The 20,743-nt window shown below is 32.7% G+C and overlaps 2 protein-coding genes across 2 annotated transcripts in view; one reads left to right on the top strand and one right to left on the bottom strand.

The window, feature by feature from the left end:
* The window catches only part of jv (javelin), a 30,803-nt gene extending 25,426 nt beyond the window's left edge, over positions 1-5,377 (top strand). The window contains exons 5-7 of the mRNA XM_018449791.1: positions 979-1,800; positions 2,856-3,844; positions 4,271-5,377. Coding sequence (XP_018305293.1) covers positions 979-1,800; positions 2,856-3,844; positions 4,271-5,294 — 2,835 coding nt within the window. The 3' untranslated portion in view covers positions 5,295-5,377. The remainder of the gene's footprint in view (positions 1-978; positions 1,801-2,855; positions 3,845-4,270) is intronic.
* Positions 1-20,743, bottom strand: part of MCU (mitochondrial calcium uniporter) — a 60,863-nt gene that overhangs the window by 31,367 nt on the left and 8,753 nt on the right. The window contains exon 2 of the mRNA XM_018449792.1: positions 7,729-7,912. Coding sequence (XP_018305294.1) covers positions 7,729-7,912 — 184 coding nt within the window. The remainder of the gene's footprint in view (positions 1-7,728; positions 7,913-20,743) is intronic.

The following is a 20,743-nucleotide window of genomic DNA, read 5'->3' as shown; positions in this document are numbered from 1 at the left end:
TGTCGATAAAAAATTATAAAACTGCTAATTTACTTCATGCGAAAGAAAAACATCCTCATTCAATTTTTTGTTCAAGAAAATTAATAAATTATTCAGCCAATTAAAACTAGCTCTGTAGTCGTTGAGTTCATTTCAAAAATAACATATTCTAGTGTGTTTTAATTATATTGGTTTGTAATAAGCTGCGGTGCATATGGATAACTTAATTTACGATACGATAATGATGAAGTATATTACAATATATTGGAATGTATGTCAGAATACATATCTATATAAAATATACAAGTGTATATTACAATATATATTCGAATTTAAATGTCAAATGTGTTTTCAGTGTGTAGCGGATCGATAATTTAAGAAAAAGTCTTTTAGAAATATGCTCGTTTTTTACATTTAAATTTAGAACATCCTATATATTAGAAGCTGACACGATGAAATCTCCAATTATTAATTTGATTAAAGTTTACTCGGTATAATGATGTATCGTCTTTGGGATCAACTGTGCTGGGACTTCTCAATATATTAGCAAGATTAAGAAGTTTGTTGCCAACATTAATTAAAATGATAGAGATCATTATATAGCGGTCCAGTTTCCTATATCGTCATTATCTTCAACGGCTACTTAATTAAATTTTAACTGGCTATCAGGAAGATTGATTTTCCATAAATTTAATTTTTGGTAATACAATGTCTTTTTGTGAGTTCCATAAAACTAAAATAAAGATTGAATTATATTATTTGTGAACTCTTACTAAACTTTATTAAATAACAAAAATTACAACCGAGAGGATGATGAATTGAATTAAGAGTCGACTCTTTCAAATTTTATTGCATTTATATTATAAAAACATTTTCTTATAATAAAAGGCTCGGCTTATAAGAAAACTAGTAGCCCTGAAAATTGATTGGATGACAAAATTTTCTATAGAAAAGAATGCATGAAGAGTAACGTATTTATAGATGTGCTTTCCTATTTAGGTGAAGCGCAAGCGTAAGGAGCATCGGAGTTTAGACAGCATCCTCTTCGAAGACGATGGGGAACTGGAGTACTTCGACGTACTGAATTTGTTACCTCTCTCCAACATACGGTTGGAATATAACGAGACCGACTTGTCGAGAGACGGTAATTTCGCATGTAAAAAAATACACGATTTGCGAGATTTAAGAGTACTAGAGTATAACGAGCCGAACGGCACGAGCGAGGTTTCGCCAACGAGGAGTAGCAACGCTACAGACGAGGAGAAGTGTAAAGAGCATGAGGTGAACGAGGATAATCTCGCTCGAGGTGACGACGAATCTGAGAAAGAGCTGCGCGAGGATCTTGATTCCCAGGGGACGTTTACGAGGACGGATTCAAATCGGCGACAGTATCGAGAAACTAACGGAAGTTTCGGAGCAGATTCAGAGATTAACTCAGTGAATCAGTTCGCGGATCAATACTCTCCCTCTTCATCTAAGACCGATCATAGGGGAACCGATGTTGAAAATTTCGTGATTTTCTGCGAGAAAGAGGACCAAAAGATCGAGGAGATAGAGGATTATAAATCGATCTGGATTCCAGACGAAAATCTAAACAAAATGTCACGAAGACCGCAGGTTCTTAAAGTCGTCGACAATGATGTCACCAGGAGACGCCATCGGCGTTCTGTTGTGGAGATTGAAGCCATCGTCGAGGACGTGCCAAAAGATAAGAGATCGCAAGAGATTACGGAGGAAGCAAACGAGCGTCTTAATGCCTCTATAATTACATCGATTAATAATGTGAACGATGAGGACGAAGGCCATGAAAGGAAAGCGAAAGTTAGTATGAGATACGATGGAATATTTCTACTAAAGAAAGAAATGTTCAATTGTATTTCTTTATCTCAATAAGTTATTCTATTGGATTAGAACAGAAGTTCGTAACGCTACGAACTGCAAACAGCTGTAACTTTGTGAAAAATAAATGAAATTTAAATTTTAAAAGGGGATTTTAAAGCATAAATCTCTACTTTTTATAAATTACTATGTCATTTGAATTTCTATTTGATAATTTTTATACGCAGAAAACTACGAGCTGGACAAAGAGAGAAATTTTCTTCTCAACTTGAGCACCAGTCACGTGGCAAAAAAATTTGCAAAAATTTTCGATTTTTTTTAACGTGACAGCTTAAAGTTTCCTTACAAAATCATTTTTAACGTTTCTAAGATTTTTTGTTATCAAGTTATCACGGATTAAATAAAAGGAGCATTTTAACTTTAATTGTTCATTAAATGCATTAAAAATCATCATACCGCAATTCAAAAAACATAGTCTTAAAGCTGAAACTTTGTTTTATCGAATAATGTAACTGTCAAATTTTTAAAAAATATTTTTTAAAAACATGTAAACATGGTATAAATAAAGTAATGCTTCGAACTTTCGTTCTAACCATAGAACTTTGGTTCCAACTCAATATTATTGTTCGTGACATTAAAAATTTTCTAAGACTTTCATTCTTGAGACCATAAAAATGTACGTTCAAATAAGTATTGTACTAAAAATGTAATTATAATTTTTTACATATAAAAAACGATGTCTTCTTTATAGAAGTGCAAAGCAGAGATTCGAAATTCTTCGCACGCACGCTGGAATATTAATTAGTTTCTGTGACTTCGCGATTTATGACTTTAACACTTACATTTTCATAATATTTATTTAATTAAAAACTCGTTTGCGTTAAGTAATTTATAATGTCGTCAATTTCTAAAACGGTTCATTTTAATATTTCATTGCCTAATTTTCTCCCTCAAACTTTCCATTAATAAGAACTGACATCTCAACGCCGGAAATGGGGCAGAAACGCATTATATCAATTGACAAATTAATTTTGCAGGAAGTTACGACGCCGGAAAATGCGGAAAATGGAGTAATGGTAGACGACGCGAGAAACTTCTTGGAGCGGAAAAGTACCGAGAAGGAAACAGCACGAAATAAGCAAAACGAGGGCAGATTTGAGAGGATCGTGAAAGAGACATCCAACATTCTCGGCAAGGCATGCAGCGTCGTAAAGGGTAGCTTGGGTTTCGAGGCGAGGTCAGAAAGCTCCGATCTCGGTCTCGGTTCCGAATCCGGTAGCGATTCTCGCCGAAGATCAATGGACGATGGTATCGAGGACGACCGGCCGTCAAGAAAAGTAGAAAATTCCACTAATTCCGCCACGCTAAGAACAGACGACAATAAAAAATCGCGCACTAATCTCACTAGGTCCAGGAGTTGCGTGGATTCTATAGAGTGCCAGGACGACGGTCCGGAGTTCGATCATGTGCGCTACAAGATCGTAAAATCGCATATGTTCAGCAAGAACATGTTCAATACCACTCGAGGCGACGTTACGTACGAAGGATTAATGCAATATCTACGCGAGTATTCGTTCCAAGAATTGTTGATGGATAACAACGTTGTCATTATTGAGCCGGTTCGCGCCGAGACGATAGAGCGAAAGTCATCACCGTTGGCCAGAACGGAACCCAAGTGCAAGATTGCTGGTGCGATCCAGAAGAAGATGGAGAACCACGAGAGAAACGGCGAACAATCTGAGAGTGGCGGCACTGCTAAGAGCTCCAGGCAATCATCCATTAGAAAGCACTTCTTCTATCAACCTATACGAGTGAACCGTGAGCTGATTGACGAAGAGCTACCGGATCCAGATACCGTCAGAAACGTGAGACGTATGTTCGAGAACACTCTCGAAAAAAAGAAAATCAGCGATGCCGAGTTCTCTAGAGATGACAAGACTAGAAGGAGCGTCAGCATGAAGGATTTAACTAGTATCGATGACAATCGATACGACGAAATATCCGACAAGACACGCGAAGAATCCAGGTAGCGTAATATAGAATGTCGTCGACAACAAAACTTTTATTATTCATAATGCGGATGCGAGTGTTTTGACTACAAATATGCCTTATAGACCAACTGTTTAAGTACATTAGTTGAAGCGGATGAATTAAACGAGGTGACGGTACTCTAGATAAATCAACCCGAGATAACGTTATGTTTAATGGGATGGCCAATGGTGATGAAGTTTACGTTGGAACGTGTGTGTGTTAAATAGTCTGTATTCTTATTCGCGATTAAAATAATAGCGTTTCCTAAACCGAAATTTCATTACAGTCGAGAATTCTAAACAAAAAAGTAAGTCGTTGTATTAAAATTTATGTATCAACTAATATAACCAAAGCTTTAAAATTATCCATTTATTCTTCAATCGTTCGTGAACAGCTGCCATAACCAATATATTATGTTCAGATCCAGATGTTCCAGCAGAGCGAAAGATCTCACGAGACTCTTCGAGACCAAGTCCGCGTCATCGACCATTTCCGTAGCCAAGGAGGAAATCGGAAGCCCACGATGCGAGTCGAAAACGAGAATTCTCGCGCAAAGTTTCGAAGCTAGAAGCGGAAACACGTCACCAAGTGGCTCTAATTGTTCTAAGAATAAAGTCGGTCGTTATCATCATCATCATCATCATCATCATCAAAACTGGGATTCCGGCAGCGTGAGTTCCGGCGTGTCCAGCGATTATCCTGACACCGATCCCGGGAGTGGTGCCCATTGTACATCGTCCGATGACGAGGATGTGAATTGCAACTATGATGATGCAGATGCGAGCGGTCCGGGGCATTACGTGTCTCAAGACGTACTGCGAAAGATCCGCGAATGCGGTACTTCTGTAACTTACTATGGCGGGAAAGTGGTTAATATGTACAATGGGCCATTAGTCTCGCCGTTGATTGGCAATGGCTTCAAGCAAATCGACAAATCGAACGATTACGTAAAGTTCAAGTTGGTGAAGAGCAACTCTTGTGATAGTAGGCTAGAGTTGGCTGGCAGATTCGTCGAAGGACAATCGTTACGTCGTAATCGGGACAGATGTGCTGATCTCAGGCAATGTACCATCGCGGAAACACCCAGCATCGAGATCACACCGATCGACAGCAGGCAAAAAGATGAGATACAGAAGGATGAAGATGTCGAGCAAATTAAACAGATGAAGAGAGAACCTCCGGTGGTGATTGGTCTGGAGCCAAAAAAAGAAGATTCCAAAGATTCGAGGAAGATCTTCAAAGCTGACTTTAAGCTGGGCGATCTGAACGACTCGAGATCCAATTATCCGAGTAGATTTATGCCAAGCGCGTTGACGAGGTGGGAAGTGAATTCGAGCTGGAAAGTCGGTAATGATTTCGGAAAAATGGAGTTCGAAGAGTTCGAGGTGCTCGAAGATAGTCTCAATGGAATCAGTGAGCAAAATACATACGCGCAAGCATCCTGAACGAAGAGTTTTTTGTATGATATTTATTTCTGTTATGCGATTGGAACAAACGATAATAGGAGATATAACGTCATCATTATTTTTAATGAAGTTGCGTAAAGATATTTTTTGGTATCTCTGAAAATGATCTTTCTTTTGTGAAAAAAATAATAGTCAGTTTGTGTGGAAAGATAATTTTTAATCGCAATCGAATAAATGTTGTTAGAATAAAGCAAAAAATTAAAAAAAATATATCTAGCGAATGTTTCTAACAGCAAGTAACGAAAATCTTGCAAAAATACGTTGATATAGTCACAGTAATTTATTGGATACATAAGTACTATCGTTCAATTAGTTTATTATTCCAGGTGGATAGTCCACAAGAGTCATATTAGAACAGGTAATAAATATTAATACGTACTAAAATATAATACGTATGTACTATTGCATATAATACACAAAGCGCACATGAATGATCGATGTAATTTCAGCATACTAAATGTATAATAAATAATCATATGTAATAATCTTATTTATTGATGTTTTTACTACTTCTTCTTCTCTTCTCTCCTTTTCTCTTTCAAAAAATTATATAATTATTAAGTGTTCATTTATCGTTGAAATTAAATAGAGATCTTTCGCCGCGATTTTACTCTTATAATATTATATAAATTTACACAAAAAAATTTTGTAATTATTCCAAACTTTTTATCTGCAATCTATATTCAAACCATTTCGCTGAACCAAGAACAGGATAAATATCGGGTCAAAAAAACTATTTCGAATATTGTCACATATTTTGAAACGCAAGTTTCAAGTCAAATGATATATTAACGGCAGACGACGTGACGTTATTTTCAACATTACGTATTCTTGGAATAGTGTTGATTTATCGATTCTTTTGAAGACTTACTACCATGGACTTCAAAAGACAGGATCCATCATGTAGTCAGAAATACCTTAATGCATGAATGATGACTTGCATTAAATAATATTACCACGAATTTTCAAGCGTTAAACTAACAACACAATACTAGAATAATGTTTCGTTATTACTATGAATAAAAAAACATTAACAAAAAGTTTTCAAAATAATTTTTGTTATAAATGCGTTATAAATATATATAATTATTTAAGGACAACAATGTTTCAGTTTACTTGCTAAGACAGCGGCGTAATTATTGATTTATTTTAGAGTCTATGTGACACAGTTGTAAATACAAGAATCATAAAAGTTTCGGTGTGAATCCGGCGTCAAACATTACATAGGTTACAAGACCAAGCAGTGCTGTAAAGTGTATACTGCAAACTTTATACGATATGAGGGACACTGTGTAAACCGATCTTCGTGTAGATGTTCTCGTTGGACTTTGAGTATCATGGAACTTGTCCGTGTCTCCGTGTGAAAAAGCGTGCTTTCTATTTGCTTTCTATTGCTTTCTATTGTATTCAAAATTGAAAACCTCCACGAATGTTTCGTTTTATTCACTTTAGTATCTCATTAACCTTTTAACCTTTCGTTCGAGAATGTAAGTGACGCGATGATTTAATGTTTTAGTCATGTATGTAATACGATAAAAATTATTTGCATATCTTGTTTTTCTTGTTTTTCTTGCATATCATTTTTGTTCTATCATCTATTTATATAATTAATGCACCAGCATGTTTGAAAATGTGCGAATAGTATCAAGAATATGAATATTTTCATATTCTTGCAGAAACATTAAGATTGTACGTCGTGTAATTACAAAGTTCTATCGAATATCGAAAAAATTATAGTAAAGATACCACAACTAGAGTAAATAAAATTGTTCGGATTTCTTTTGAAAAGTTCTTAAAGGAGATACATTCTTTACGGAATGACAAAAAAGTTGTGTGACAAAGTTTTGTGTGTTTATTAATCACTACCCAGGTAGCAAGACATGTAATGTTATTATCGTCATTTTGACATAAAAATGGCACATTAAAAACATCATTTTGACGCCAAAATGACGATAAACAATCAGCTTGCCATTTAAATAGTAATATATATAAAAAAATAAATTAGAGAGAGTATTAATTATGTTTTATTAATTATCAAAAAGAATGTACCAAAAAATTTTCATCGAATGATGAACTGAAGACCGCTCTATTTGCTGTCTGGGAGAATTTATCCTTAGAAAGACGCGGCCATGATGCGTTTCCGATACAAGATATAACAACTAAGTGCAGAATTTGTTTTAAATGTACGTTATTATAACACTAACGATTTGATAAACACAAAACTTAGTGACCAAAACTTTTCTGTCACCCTGTAAGTCTATCGAATATTAGGATAAAGATCCTTTGATGTTTCCAAATTACATTAATCCTGTCACGAAATAAAGCCAAAAGAAATAATTTTGCAAGCGTTATTATAAGCAATACAATATATTTGTTGGTTCAGATTTAATAAATGGGATAAGTAGGAACTCACCAATGCTCTCGGTCTCCACTTTTTCCGCTGACGTAACCCTTGTAGTTTTCTTCACTTCTCTTTCCGTGGCTTTAGGCTCTTTCAGTTGCTTCATTAGAAGTGGATTTAACTTTGGCGAGTAGGAATTGGCCGACAGGGAGACGCTCCTCTGAGAGATGTACCACCATCGTCTGCACCATGTTTCCTGAAACAGCAATTTCCGTTGTTGCTTACGCGATATTACCATGTAAACAAGTACAAAATGAATCCGGAAATTTGATTGACGTATTATCAGAGTTCAACAAAGTTAAATATGTATGGATTAAACGCAGATTTTCAATTAAGCGTGCAATCATCGAAGCTTATCATCGATTCACAGTCTCTTCATGGCTCATCTATAGTTCATCGATTATCCGATAAATTATAACAACAATAATTTATAAACAAATACAAAGCACTTCATTAAATCAAGGTCCATAGTTTGTTTTAATCCGCTTAAAATTAACTATCTTCGGTACACTGTTAAATTTATAGTGTCAAATATAACCTACCGTGAGTCGCCACTGCTCCTACTAAATATATCGTTATTTTTTATCAAAATGATAGTTAAATTTGACACTATACCGTGTCAATTTGACACTATACAATATCAAATTAACACTATAGTGTCAAATATAACCATTGTTTTAGTATAAAATAACGACATGATTGAGTAGGAGCAGTGGCGACTCACGGTAGGTTAAATTTGACACTATAGATTTAACAGTGTAGAATGAACGCATGTAATCGCAAGAGATTAGGTTATTGTACTTTTAACATCATAATTATACATATATTATTATTAACAAGCTATGTTATATATGTATATTGCGTAACGTATATAATATACTGAAAACGTTGTCATTCTTGTAATTTTCTGTTAGCTTATTTTCTGAGAAAAGTTTCTGAAAAATGTTTTGTTCAGCTTATTATATGTATACATTATTATGGCAACGTACGCTATTGTTTTATATTATTTTTCAAGTATATATAGATATTCGAAAACATGTTAGTGAAGAAATCTCTGCTTGAAAAGCACGCATAATATTCACTTCAGAGTAGGGCTCAAAGACAAAAGATTCGAACATGTTGAATATTCGATCTATTCGAATAGTTCGAAGTTTAAAAAATGAGCATCTAATTCGAATATTTCGGACAGTTCGAACAGTTCGAGTTTAAGCAGTGATCAGTATAAAATGTCAATTCGTTATATCTGAAGTTCGGACGGTTCGGACAGTAAACAAATATAGTATGCCTTGGAAAAAAGCAGTTAAATAAAATTTCTATATTTATTGATATCGTCCTACAAATATCCTCAGCCATCCTGGACTTCAGGATGATCCTGAAGACGACTTGTAATGTCTAAATTCGAAATGTAATAATTTCGAACTTTCAGCTCTGAAGTGGGTTAAAATAGTTCGAATATACATTCTGTTCGAACTATTTAACGTTCGAACTTAAGATTCGAACTGTCCAAACTGTCAAATTGTCTGATGTTTCCGAGCACTACTTCAGAGCATGGAAATGCAATATTGGATGATGGAAATCCTGTGTAAAATATAAAACGCTTGATGTAATCAGGGTTTAACAGCAAAAATCTAATCATTTCATACCGTGAAAGATTATGGTGTTTCACACCATAGATATCATAACAACAATAATTCGGGACAAAAATACTTCGTATAACGTAAATATTATTTTTCTATTGCACAACTTAAAAATTTGTAATTTGATTATATAATAATAAGTAGCTCATGTTACACGGAATATAACATTATCGATTATCGGATTAAATAAAATAGGAAGAGTACAGATTTTAATCCTCAGGAGAGCGTATCCCTATTTCAATGGTACTGTATTGATTCTCCAAAAGAGAAAGAATCATTATTTTTAGGCAAAGACGGGAAGAGTCAATTGAGATAAATGGATAGAGAGAACAAAAAAAAAGAAAAGAAAAAGGAGAAAGAATAGAAAGAGGAAGAAAGAAAGAGATAGAGAGAAAAATAATATGTAAAAATACATTGCAGGACGCAAAACAAAGCGCATTTTTCTTCTTTATTGTGAACTAGAAAACTGTCTTTAGAGTTCATCATTAATTCTGTAAAGTTCCACAGCGAGTAAAGATCTAAGAAATAATAATAATGTATTTTATAAAGTAATAAGAGATAATAATAATGTATTTTATAAAGTACAAACTAGGTTTTCAAATTAAATAATAAAGAAATAATTAAAACTTGAAAAAAATGCTATATTATAAACCAGTACAAATGAAAAATATACTCAATTACAACACAGTTGTACTTTATATCCAATTTATAATCCTAATTATTATTATAATAAGTTAATTAATTATAATCCTACTATTTTTCAATGACTAATTTTTTATTATTCCTTGTAAAAAGAGAAAGTTCTTAAAAATTACATTGCTTCCTAATCAGTCGTAAATTAAAAGAGGATATTACTTCGGAAGTAATATTCATTTCTATACATATATTTGTCTACAATCACTAGCAATTTTTTCAATAACATACTGAGTTAAGTACCATAACGTCAATATGCACATATAAATAAAATAGCTGGACATATAAGCAATTTTCTGCGGACATACTTCGCCAAACAATATTACTTCTGTTTCGCACACGTGCAAACTGTAAATATATATTCGACGTGCGTCGAATTAAAGGCGTTGATGTAGACAAATTCCTTCTTACAAATGACCAAGAAATTATCTGAATGTAAGAATTTTGGAAATCATATCCATTGATACCTCTTTGTTTGAAAATATTCAACCCTTTTCATATTGGTTTCTTGTTATCTCTGCTCCAGTGGCCTAGTTTCTTCCTGTATCTCCTCTTACTTCCGATGCGTTTACCCCGGCGTAGCCCCAGCAAAGCGTCACCATCGATTTCACTGCGGCATCCGCGGGAATTGTATTTGCACCTTGCTAAGAAAAGTGACTTTGAAATTTCTAGCAAGCTGCGCGCGATTGCTGTGAAATGCAGATGCGTCTATTCTATGCAGGCGCTTCGTTCTATATCGACGATATTTATCATTGTGTAACGTCCACCGTATATCTCAATTGCAGACGTACTTATGTACAATCGAATGATATAAATTTATAAACAGAATATCTTTAAATAGAAAAACACATAGAATGTCTATAGCGCGAATTAAAAATTTAACCGATATACGTTCTAGCGTAGTGTTACTATTAAAGTTAATGTAAATCACACTGAGAGACACGCTTATCATTGACTATCTAACAATTAAAAGCTAAAATATTTTTTCCAATAATTCTCACAGAGAGGAAGGAGAAAGAGAGAGAGAAAGAGAGAGAGAGAGAGAGGAAAGAGAAAAAATGTTATGATGGCATGGTTTTAAAATAATTATTCTATAAGAAAAACAAGAGTCACCGATTTAATTGAGGATAAAAAAGCTTTTAGTAGAAACAGAAAATAACCCTGCTATTTATCTTGAAATCCGTAATCTCTTAGAGTATCACGTTTCTTAATCTATGGATATATACATTTAGTCTGCTTTTCGAAACAAAAATGAAGTCCAGCTTTTCCAAGGAATAACGTTACGCGCGTGCTCGCTTTCTATCAAATTGAAAGATGTGTAGCGATATATCCAATTTCTAAAAATTAAGTTGGGTGTGTCTATAATCTTCATGAAATGTGATAACTTAACGCAAGGTAAATATGTGTTCTTAATTTAAGTGGCACTTCTAATTATAGTGACTGTGATTTACGAGCACTCGACATGCGCGTACTATACGTCTATAACCAATTTAATCCTGCTGTTTGGAGTCGCTAGTCAAAATAGAAATTTCAAATATCCTGATAATTTTTATAAAATAGGTTCACTGTAAAAAGTACAGTGTTTAAAATGTTTACGTTTAAAACATCTTTGCAAAACAAACATTTAATAATAAAACATTTTAATTTTAAACTTTTAATATTTTAAATTCAAACACATAGTGTCCTATTTATTGAAAAAGTTTAAAATTAAAACATCTTTAAATGTGTGTTTAAAAAATGGAGAGAAAAATAAAACATTTTAATATTTTAAAATTAAATACTTTTTTTAGTGTCATTGTCAAGATTCTATCGATAGAATAAAAATAAATTTTAATAAAAACATAATAACCTTTTTAAAAAATATTACATTACATTAGACGATAATTATATACTTTTTTAACATACAGGGTGTCCCACGGGAAAGTGTTGAAACTAATCAGCTGTCATTTTCGAAAGTATTCAGCTGGTTAGTTTCAACACCTTCCCGTGGGACACACTGTATAAGACAAATATATTTTTTTATAAAAATTAGATAACTTAATTTAAAAAAAAATTTACTCAAAACAAATATTATAGACTTTATTTAAAATTTGTTATATCAATACTACATCGCGGATTATTTTCTACTTTTCTATATCAAAAAATATTTTACAAGGCAAAGTGAAATATATGTTTATCGTGTTCAAGAAATATCAGTTCAGAGAACTCGGTCAACTTGGCGGTAACTCCTTAATTGGCTACCTGCGAACAGTGCAAACCTGCGAGGTGCTGAATTTCACATACATGGTTACCGCGCGGTTTTCATACCAGCGTAGCACAATAGTGAAAGAGATATATATATATATATATCCGAAAATTATGTCGGAATTCAATATCACTACGACTCATGCATATTCACCACCGTAACTTTCCTCAACTTTTAGCACTGTTAATAGTCGGAGATCAAAGATTTATTTATACAAAGATATTAATTTGAATTTATGCGATCTTTTGAATTTTCATCAGAAGCCATATTGTGCACTGTCATATTGAATAAAGTTACACTACCATGGCAAAGCTGAAACAAAACATACATTTTTACAAACATTTTGCAGCTTTTAATTAATGCATTGAGACTACATGATTTCATCCTTTATTTAATCTTCCATCGACTCTCGTGTTACATGCCACTATAACTTCGTTTCAAACCGGGTCACCATTTTTCACTACACAGTGGACGTGAAACGTATATTTTTCAACTGTCCCTGATGAAAAAAAATAGTAACATGATGTTATAACTGTTATAAAAAATAAATATAATACATTTACAAAGATAATATGTCTTTCTTTCATCTGTGACGCAAATTGCGTGTTAGAAGATATACGGAGGTACAATAGTAAAGCAGAAAATCTCAGGAAAATATTTTCTTGCTACGCGGCAGCAATCGTAAAAAAAATGAATTACAAAAAAAAGCTATCGCTTTCTTCTGTGTAATATAATAAACTATTTTGCGCGATAATAAGCAAGGTAATATAAACTCTTTATAGTATTAGATTCACAGTAATAATTTAATAGACAAACAAAAAAAATTTGATTGAAATGTACCGAACAAAAATTTTGGTTAAAATGACCGAACAAAACTGTAATTTTATGTGAAATGAATTATTTAGTTGGTATAAACAAATTTTTTGTTATTTACAAAGCAAATAAATTATTTTGTAAAAGCAAGTAAACTTTTTGTTATATAAACAAAATATTTGCTTGCTGTTAAAAAATGCCTCTAATGAAACAGGTTTGCTGAAGGTATTCAACTTCTTTTTTCTCGTGTAAGCGTAATGTAATTTCGTTGGTCCATACGCGCAGAACCGATACGCCCTTTCGATCAACATTGCTTCCGACCATTACACAAGCTAAAAACATTTTCCGCGTCGTATGTCGAGTGGAGCTGGATGCTGGGCAAATCGATGACGTGATGTGGTAATGGTAAAGCCAAGTGCTCGGCTTCAAACTAGAGCCCTTTCGTATTAATCCATCTAACTTGCGGCCTTTTTGCTTGTCGATGTCTGTTAAAGTATACATCATAGCACAGCGCGCACGCGATTGCCTATATCGTGCCGATTAAATTCTCGCCCTCGATTTGTGCTCTATAAAGCGCATTCACGTCGTGCAGCACAAACACATAGTGATTCTGTTACGTTCTCGCACTACAAATTTCGAATTTCGCGATAAAAAAACGCTTCGTCCAGCCATGCGGTGTCAGGTACACGCGTAGATGATGCGATAGCTATGCATTTTTCATTTTTCCACGTGTATCGATGTTCCAACGCAATTTACGTCGGATAACTGACGAAGTTTTCACCGCTTGTGTAAATTTGGAGATGTTTTTCGATAAAAAAACAAGAGAGAGTGAGAGAGAGAGAGAGAGAGAGAGAGAGAGAGAGAGAAAGAGAAACCTTTGATTAAATCTGGTGACAAGGTACTCTGTCAGAGTACATTGCTTTCAAGTCTTAAAGAGATATTGATAAAGCCATTGCTGGGCTAAAATTGACGTCATTAAATCCTAGACATTTTATCGAAAGGCATTAAAATAGTATTAGATAGACTCGCTGCACGCACAGTTATATTACGTTATAACGTTATCATCGCATATCTAAAAGCTTATATCTTGCCTCTCCGATCGTCAAATTTATTATTTTTTTAATGATGTGCTTAGATAACTGAGTACGACACAATAAGTGCATGAATGCTGCATTAATCCAGCCACATTTCGATCGCAATGTTTTTGTTTGCGATACTCCATATCATATAAAAACTACGAATTCAAATAAAATTTATATTTTGTCCTGTTAATTAAAAATATACTGTACATAGTATATCATAGAGTACTTTGTCAAATCTCGTAAAAAAGATATTATCTCGTGAAAAAGATATTATCTCGTGAAAAAAATATATGAGACTTCGTAACTTTTTTTTGATATTAACGATAACCAATACGTTGTAAATAAGAAAAATGTATTGTATGTGTTCAAAAATACAAAATAAAAAATCGATAGAAATACTCGCGGAAATTCAAAATGACCAAACAATATTTGTTTTTTTTTTTTAATAAAAAAAACATTCTCTTATTTTTCTGTCGCAATCTATTACGATCATTAAAAGAATTTAATGTAATGTATCACAAGTCGTGTAAGACGCGCAGATTCATGTCATTTCGCAATTCTCTAGAGTGGAATTTGGAAGTTATGAGGGTGTATAATCTGGCTTAGAAAGTAAAGAGTAGGTACTCGCATCTTACAAAATGTAAGAAAGACAATTTGATTTTTGCTTGTAAAATATAAACTTTAAGACACAAGATCTTTACTAGCATGAAACATTCTGCATAATAAAATTATCAAGACTGACATATCTTCTTTCTCACAACTATTCCTACATAAAAAAATTTTAAGATGATATATAAACAATAATAAATAAAATAGACTGATAATAACATATGAAATGGATACTTTTGCTGAAATATTTAAAAATTTAGCTAAAAATACAGATCTAAAAATAATTTTGTTGGACCAAAACAAGTATGAATGATGTTCAAGCTGATTGCTAGAATGTCAAAACATTTTGCATCATTATTATACTTGAATTTCCTTACATAATTACAATATTTTAGTAATCCAACAAAATTATTTTCGTATCTAATTAAATTTTCAGATATTTCAGCAAAATCATTCTTTTTATGCACAAATAAATGAGAAGAACTTTTTCGGTCAAAAATGAAGTTTAGCACCTAATAATATTTTTACAATATAAATTCATGTAAAAATGAAGACATTAAGATAAGTTTTAACTGAAAAGGCCTTTCTCATTTATTAATATTTTAAGAGAGTTTCAAAAAATTGTAATACCGTTAAAACATTAGCAGCAATTAATCGTGAAAATAACTTGACTTTATATGAAACTAACGCGCGGAAAATAATATAATGAAGCGTTATAATTGGAAGAGGATTTGTTTTCATCGCGAAAGCTCTTAATCCACGATATACGAGGTTTGAATTTACGATCCTCCTGTGGTTTGAACGAGCATACATGTATGGTGAATAATGATCAGCAATGGTTCGCTCAATGCGGTGACAGTTTATCTCCATATCCATTCGCTTGTCCCTTATATCTCTGTTCTCTTTTACGAATATTCTTCAATATTGTTTGATGTCGATAAGTGTTCGGACTCTCAAATTAAAGCTCTTTTATAAAATCGGTCACGAAGAGAAAAAAAATATTATAGAAGGAGTTATAAATACATGTACAAAATTGTACACATATAAAACAAATTTACATCACTAACTTAGCAATAGATTTATGCGTTAAATAAAAAACGTGGCAGCAATCAGCGGTTATTCAATTCAGATATTTTATTCGTAATGTAAATCGAGGTTGTTCAAACGTCCATCAGAATGACGATATTTTATTCGTTGTATTTTATTCGTCGATATTTTATTCGTCGTATAACTGCTTACTGTAAATTTATTAGAAGTGATCACAGAAAATCGCAGAAGATCGCAGAAAACTTTCCTTTCATAAATTCAAAATGTATTGAAGATGAGATTGAAGATAAGACAAGAAATTGAGATGAATTTATCTCGATGTGGAAAATGAATTATTCGCTGGTATAGTAATATATTTGTCTAAATTCACATACAAGTTCTCAGGAAAATTGAAATTAGGAGAGCGAGGCGATACTACACAATTCGATTATTATCCGCGTCCGCAGTTTCCTTTGATTGTAATAACACTTTATGAGTACCTGTCGAAGAAATTGAATATCTCATAAAAAGTTGATAGTATGTTCAACATGCCAATAAGACATATGTACGTCAAGAGAACCGATAGAAATGCAAATTTCCAGTATTTGTTAGTAATTGTCACTGCGGTCGGCAGCTACAAATTAGGTCAGCCCAGAATTCTATTGATATTGTTGGGTCTCGACGAATAATAGCTTTCAATATTGCAGAATTATCAGCTTCATTCCATTGTAATCGTCATGTGTCTTCAATTTGTTATTAATCAAATAAATTGAGCTGTTTATTTTTTCATACAAAATGTTATTAAGAGAGATGTTCATCAAACAATGCGAAATATTATTGAACACGATGTTCATTTGAAGAAAACCTTTACCATATAGGGTGCGTTCCGATATTCACTGCCAATGCTGAAAATCTATAGCGCACGTAACGTATATTTCTGACTAAAATGTAAATGGCGTAAATGTAATTTTTGTACTTTTACACTTTAATATTTTTCTCGATTCAATGTGCAAGAATATCAATTTGATCAAATTTTTATTATCTACATTAATAAAGCTCAATGATAATGTATTCGTGAATAACAATTCTCATTGAAGCAAGATCATAAATTTAATCAATAAACTGATCGGAATTCTATAATGTCGAATAAGTATTTGTAAAAATTTTAGTGGAATTCTTGTCATGTTTTCTGAACGATCTCAAGTAGCATTACAATATTCTCCCTTCGGTTTACAAATTTCTTAGCAGATGAGTGTAAATTTTAATATTTACTGTCTATTTATTACAACTTTTAAATAAATTCTAGATAATTAAATTTAGATTTATATAATTAAAAAATTATTAAATACCTTTTAATAATTTTTATTGTAAATAACGATACATAAAATATATATCTATTATACATATATTATGTATACATCTATAGAGTTATTTTTAAATAAAAGTGTAAAATTGATTCCTCATCTTATTATTTAGCAAATTGTTCATGATAGCCATTAAATTAAAAAGGATGATATATTGCTCTATATATGTATTTAAAGGATATTAACTCTTGCGACTGTTGATATTTATTTTACAGTCTCTGCGAATACAGATATGTATAATATACAAGGATGATGAGCTTTCGTAATACGAAAAATATCATAATTTTCGTAAATAAGTTTAAAGAAAGAAATTGAAGAGAATTACTACATTACACTTGAACACATTATGTTTAACTGCATATATAATAATTTCAAACTGTCTCATAAATACTCTTGTAATTATACGACGTAGGTTAACAGCGACTGAATCAACACTCGAAATTCGCTCTGTTTATTCAGAAAGGACGACCGCATTACATGTCATAACAATTATTACGTAATAAATGATTTCGAAATAATTTCCTTTATTCAATTATAATCATTATTTGAGAAATATTTTTATAAAGAGATAATATTAACCATAAAGCTTTCATACATATTTATTTCCTTTTTCATTTTTGCTATGTTTTTTCATTCTTGTCGATTTAGTCACAGTTGACTTATTTATTATATACATATATCTGAAATGGTTAAATTTCTGACGCTATCGATCGTTTCGTAAGATAAACTTGTTACAAAAAATAAATAAATACAACCATGTAGTTTCGTTTACATAGTTGCTTTTAAGCAAAAGTTATTCTGCAACGATCAAATAACTTTAGCAAAATTCTTGTAATTTCTTTTAACTACTATTGTCGGAGAAATTTATTTATCAAACAATCGTTCTTCTACATAGTCGAATATTAATTTAATTATTGCATAGCACGTTACGCTGAAAACAAAGCTGACATCGTAAACAAATCCGAGGTCTTGCATGACATGATGCACAACTTCGGGACTACAGCAGACTTAAAATTTCAATTACATAAGGGGGAATGAATCTCACAGCGCGCAGTGTTAATCTCGGAAATTACTGCAGCTGCTTCACTTGTGCTTATAGCGTCTCAAAATTTGCAGCGAGATATTTCAAACAATTCTCTATCGTAAACGGATTTCATTCGCGTAGATCAATAATACATTTAATATTGTCGGAAGCATGAAAGCTCTCAGCGACATATTTGCTCAACTGCGTGTTAATCGAGCCTTGATGATATAGATGATTATTGCATGTCGGCATTGCTCGTTTTTATGGTGTTATAAAAAAAACAGAATGTTCGCTTACAAGAATAACAACGATAACAAGAAATGTCTTTGCTGCAGAGTAGGCTGGGACGTAGGGAGTGCAGCGGAGCAGATCGATGTTTATGGCGCCTGCTTGCCGCAGCCTCCGCAGTCCGGAGTCCCTTGGATAACTCTGTAACGGTTACACCAATCTGTAAACTGGTAGAACCAGCAACTTTTCCACAATAGCTGCGCCTGGCACTTTTCACTTAGTAAAATGCGCGTCTAGCATTTCCCATTAATAGCCAGCGGCTATTAGCTCGCATAGGCATAGGTAATGAGTAGTATTGTTAGACTCGTAGCAACAATATTCTCACAATAGCTGTCACATGGCAAATTTATTTCAACAGTCAATAGTCCGATAAATTTGATTAATTATATATGGCTATTTTGCCATATATGGAACTGGCAAAACGGAAAAATGGCAAAATGGAACTGATAAACTAGAATTGTACTTTTGAACACAGCAGACATAAACTATAATAATATCGAAGATCTACAAAATCACTTCGATAGTAAAATTTATGATGATATTTATGATATTATTCTCCCCTTTGTACAGTTACTAAGTGATTAAGTTTGTAAAATTCAAGAATAAGCGTATAGAAGATTAATGATACAACGTAGCTTCAAATATTGTTCGAGCAACTTTAATTATTGTTTGATTGACTCAAAAAGTCAATTTAACTAAAGTTAAACAAATAAGAAATTTCATGCAATAAATACCAAAGTCAGAAGTTAATTAAATTAATCGTTGACTTGAACGATTACTTAAATTGGCACTTCGAGTATCGAATATTTTTTCGAGGGTTTAATTGTGTAATTAAATGTTAATTTCTCTCTGTCTTTCTCTCTCTCTCTTTCTCTCTCTCTTCGCGACGTAATTTTCAATTTTATTGACAGAAATAGCAAGGCTTTCTCCCGTCTGACGGTACTTAGTTAATCCTCTGGTATCCCTGCTTTACAACCCCTGCTTTACAATCCAAATTGATGGAAAACTAACAATATTCATTAAAATAATTAGGTACGTGGGAAATATTACATTCACCTTAACCGTAACTAGTCAGATTAAGTATAAATATATTTTTGAATTTCGACGACAAGTACAAGTATTGAGGTTAATTTTATTTTCGTTTGTCGACGACTCTTCGAAAAAAACGATGCAAAATTTGCTAACGAGCTTTGCCGGTTAAACAAGACAATAGTTCGCTAATGTTGAAGCACAAAGTCGAGTAAACAAGACATCACAATTACATCTGCATTAGTAAGCCAAGCGCGTGACTCAATAACGGGTGACAAATGAAACATGTTCTATTTTAGTTCATCTCGAGTTTTAATATTATTCAAAACAGAATATGTATATATATAGTCTGTATTATATATACTTTGTATATCCTTCATGGCATATTAAACTGTTTTTTAATTCTTTTTATCTATATTTTCTTCTAAATTAATTAATTTTTACATAGTTTTAATCCATCATTAAAATATTTGTTTATAAATTAGATTTATCATTTTCTGCTTTGCGATTTTTGTACCAATTTTTGTTTAGTAAAGATATCAATTCTAAGGATTGATCATGAGATTATAACAAAAGAAAATTCAGAGACATCGTATATATTTTTTATATGGTGAAATTAAGTTTTGTTTGATATACACATAATACAAAGACTTCAGTATAATTCAGTACAAATCTTTTTTTCCCCTAGCAAAATATAGAAGCAATCATGTTTGAAATATTGAAAGGCACACAGATTAATTGGCTGATTAAAGGTTACCAAGGAGTGCGTATTTTCGCGCTTGCAGGACTGCAATGTTATAAAATATTACGAGATCTGGTTTCCTTACGGAAACCGCTCGCTGACATAAAATACAACGAAAAAAAAAGTTCTACAATTTAGCCTTTGATATATGTCTTCTCAAGATAAATAACATTTGTCCAATGTGTGGTTAACTCAATAATAGCCTGTTTATTTCGAACATTCCGTATATGTTAGTGAAAAAAACCCACGGATGAGATACTGCATTGAATGGAGCTTATGAAAAGTGTAAAATGCGAGGGATACACGATAGTGCGACTTAAATAAATCGTGAACATGAAGACTAACAAAGTACTGGCTATTACGTATGCACTCAGCTACGAAACTTTAACAAAAACGAGAAAGTACGAGAAAGTGATATGCTGTATTATCAGAAAATCGATTTTTCATTGCAATGGTATTATATGCTTGTGAAATT

This window comes from Mycetomoellerius zeteki, unplaced genomic scaffold, assembly GCF_001594055.1.
Source record: "Mycetomoellerius zeteki isolate Tzet28-1 unplaced genomic scaffold, Tzet1.0 scaffold25, whole genome shotgun sequence".
In the NCBI taxonomy this organism is placed as follows: domain Eukaryota; kingdom Metazoa; phylum Arthropoda; class Insecta; order Hymenoptera; family Formicidae; genus Mycetomoellerius; species Mycetomoellerius zeteki.
Note: the sequence above shows the minus strand (reverse complement) of the source record. Positions and strands in the feature narration are given on the sequence as shown.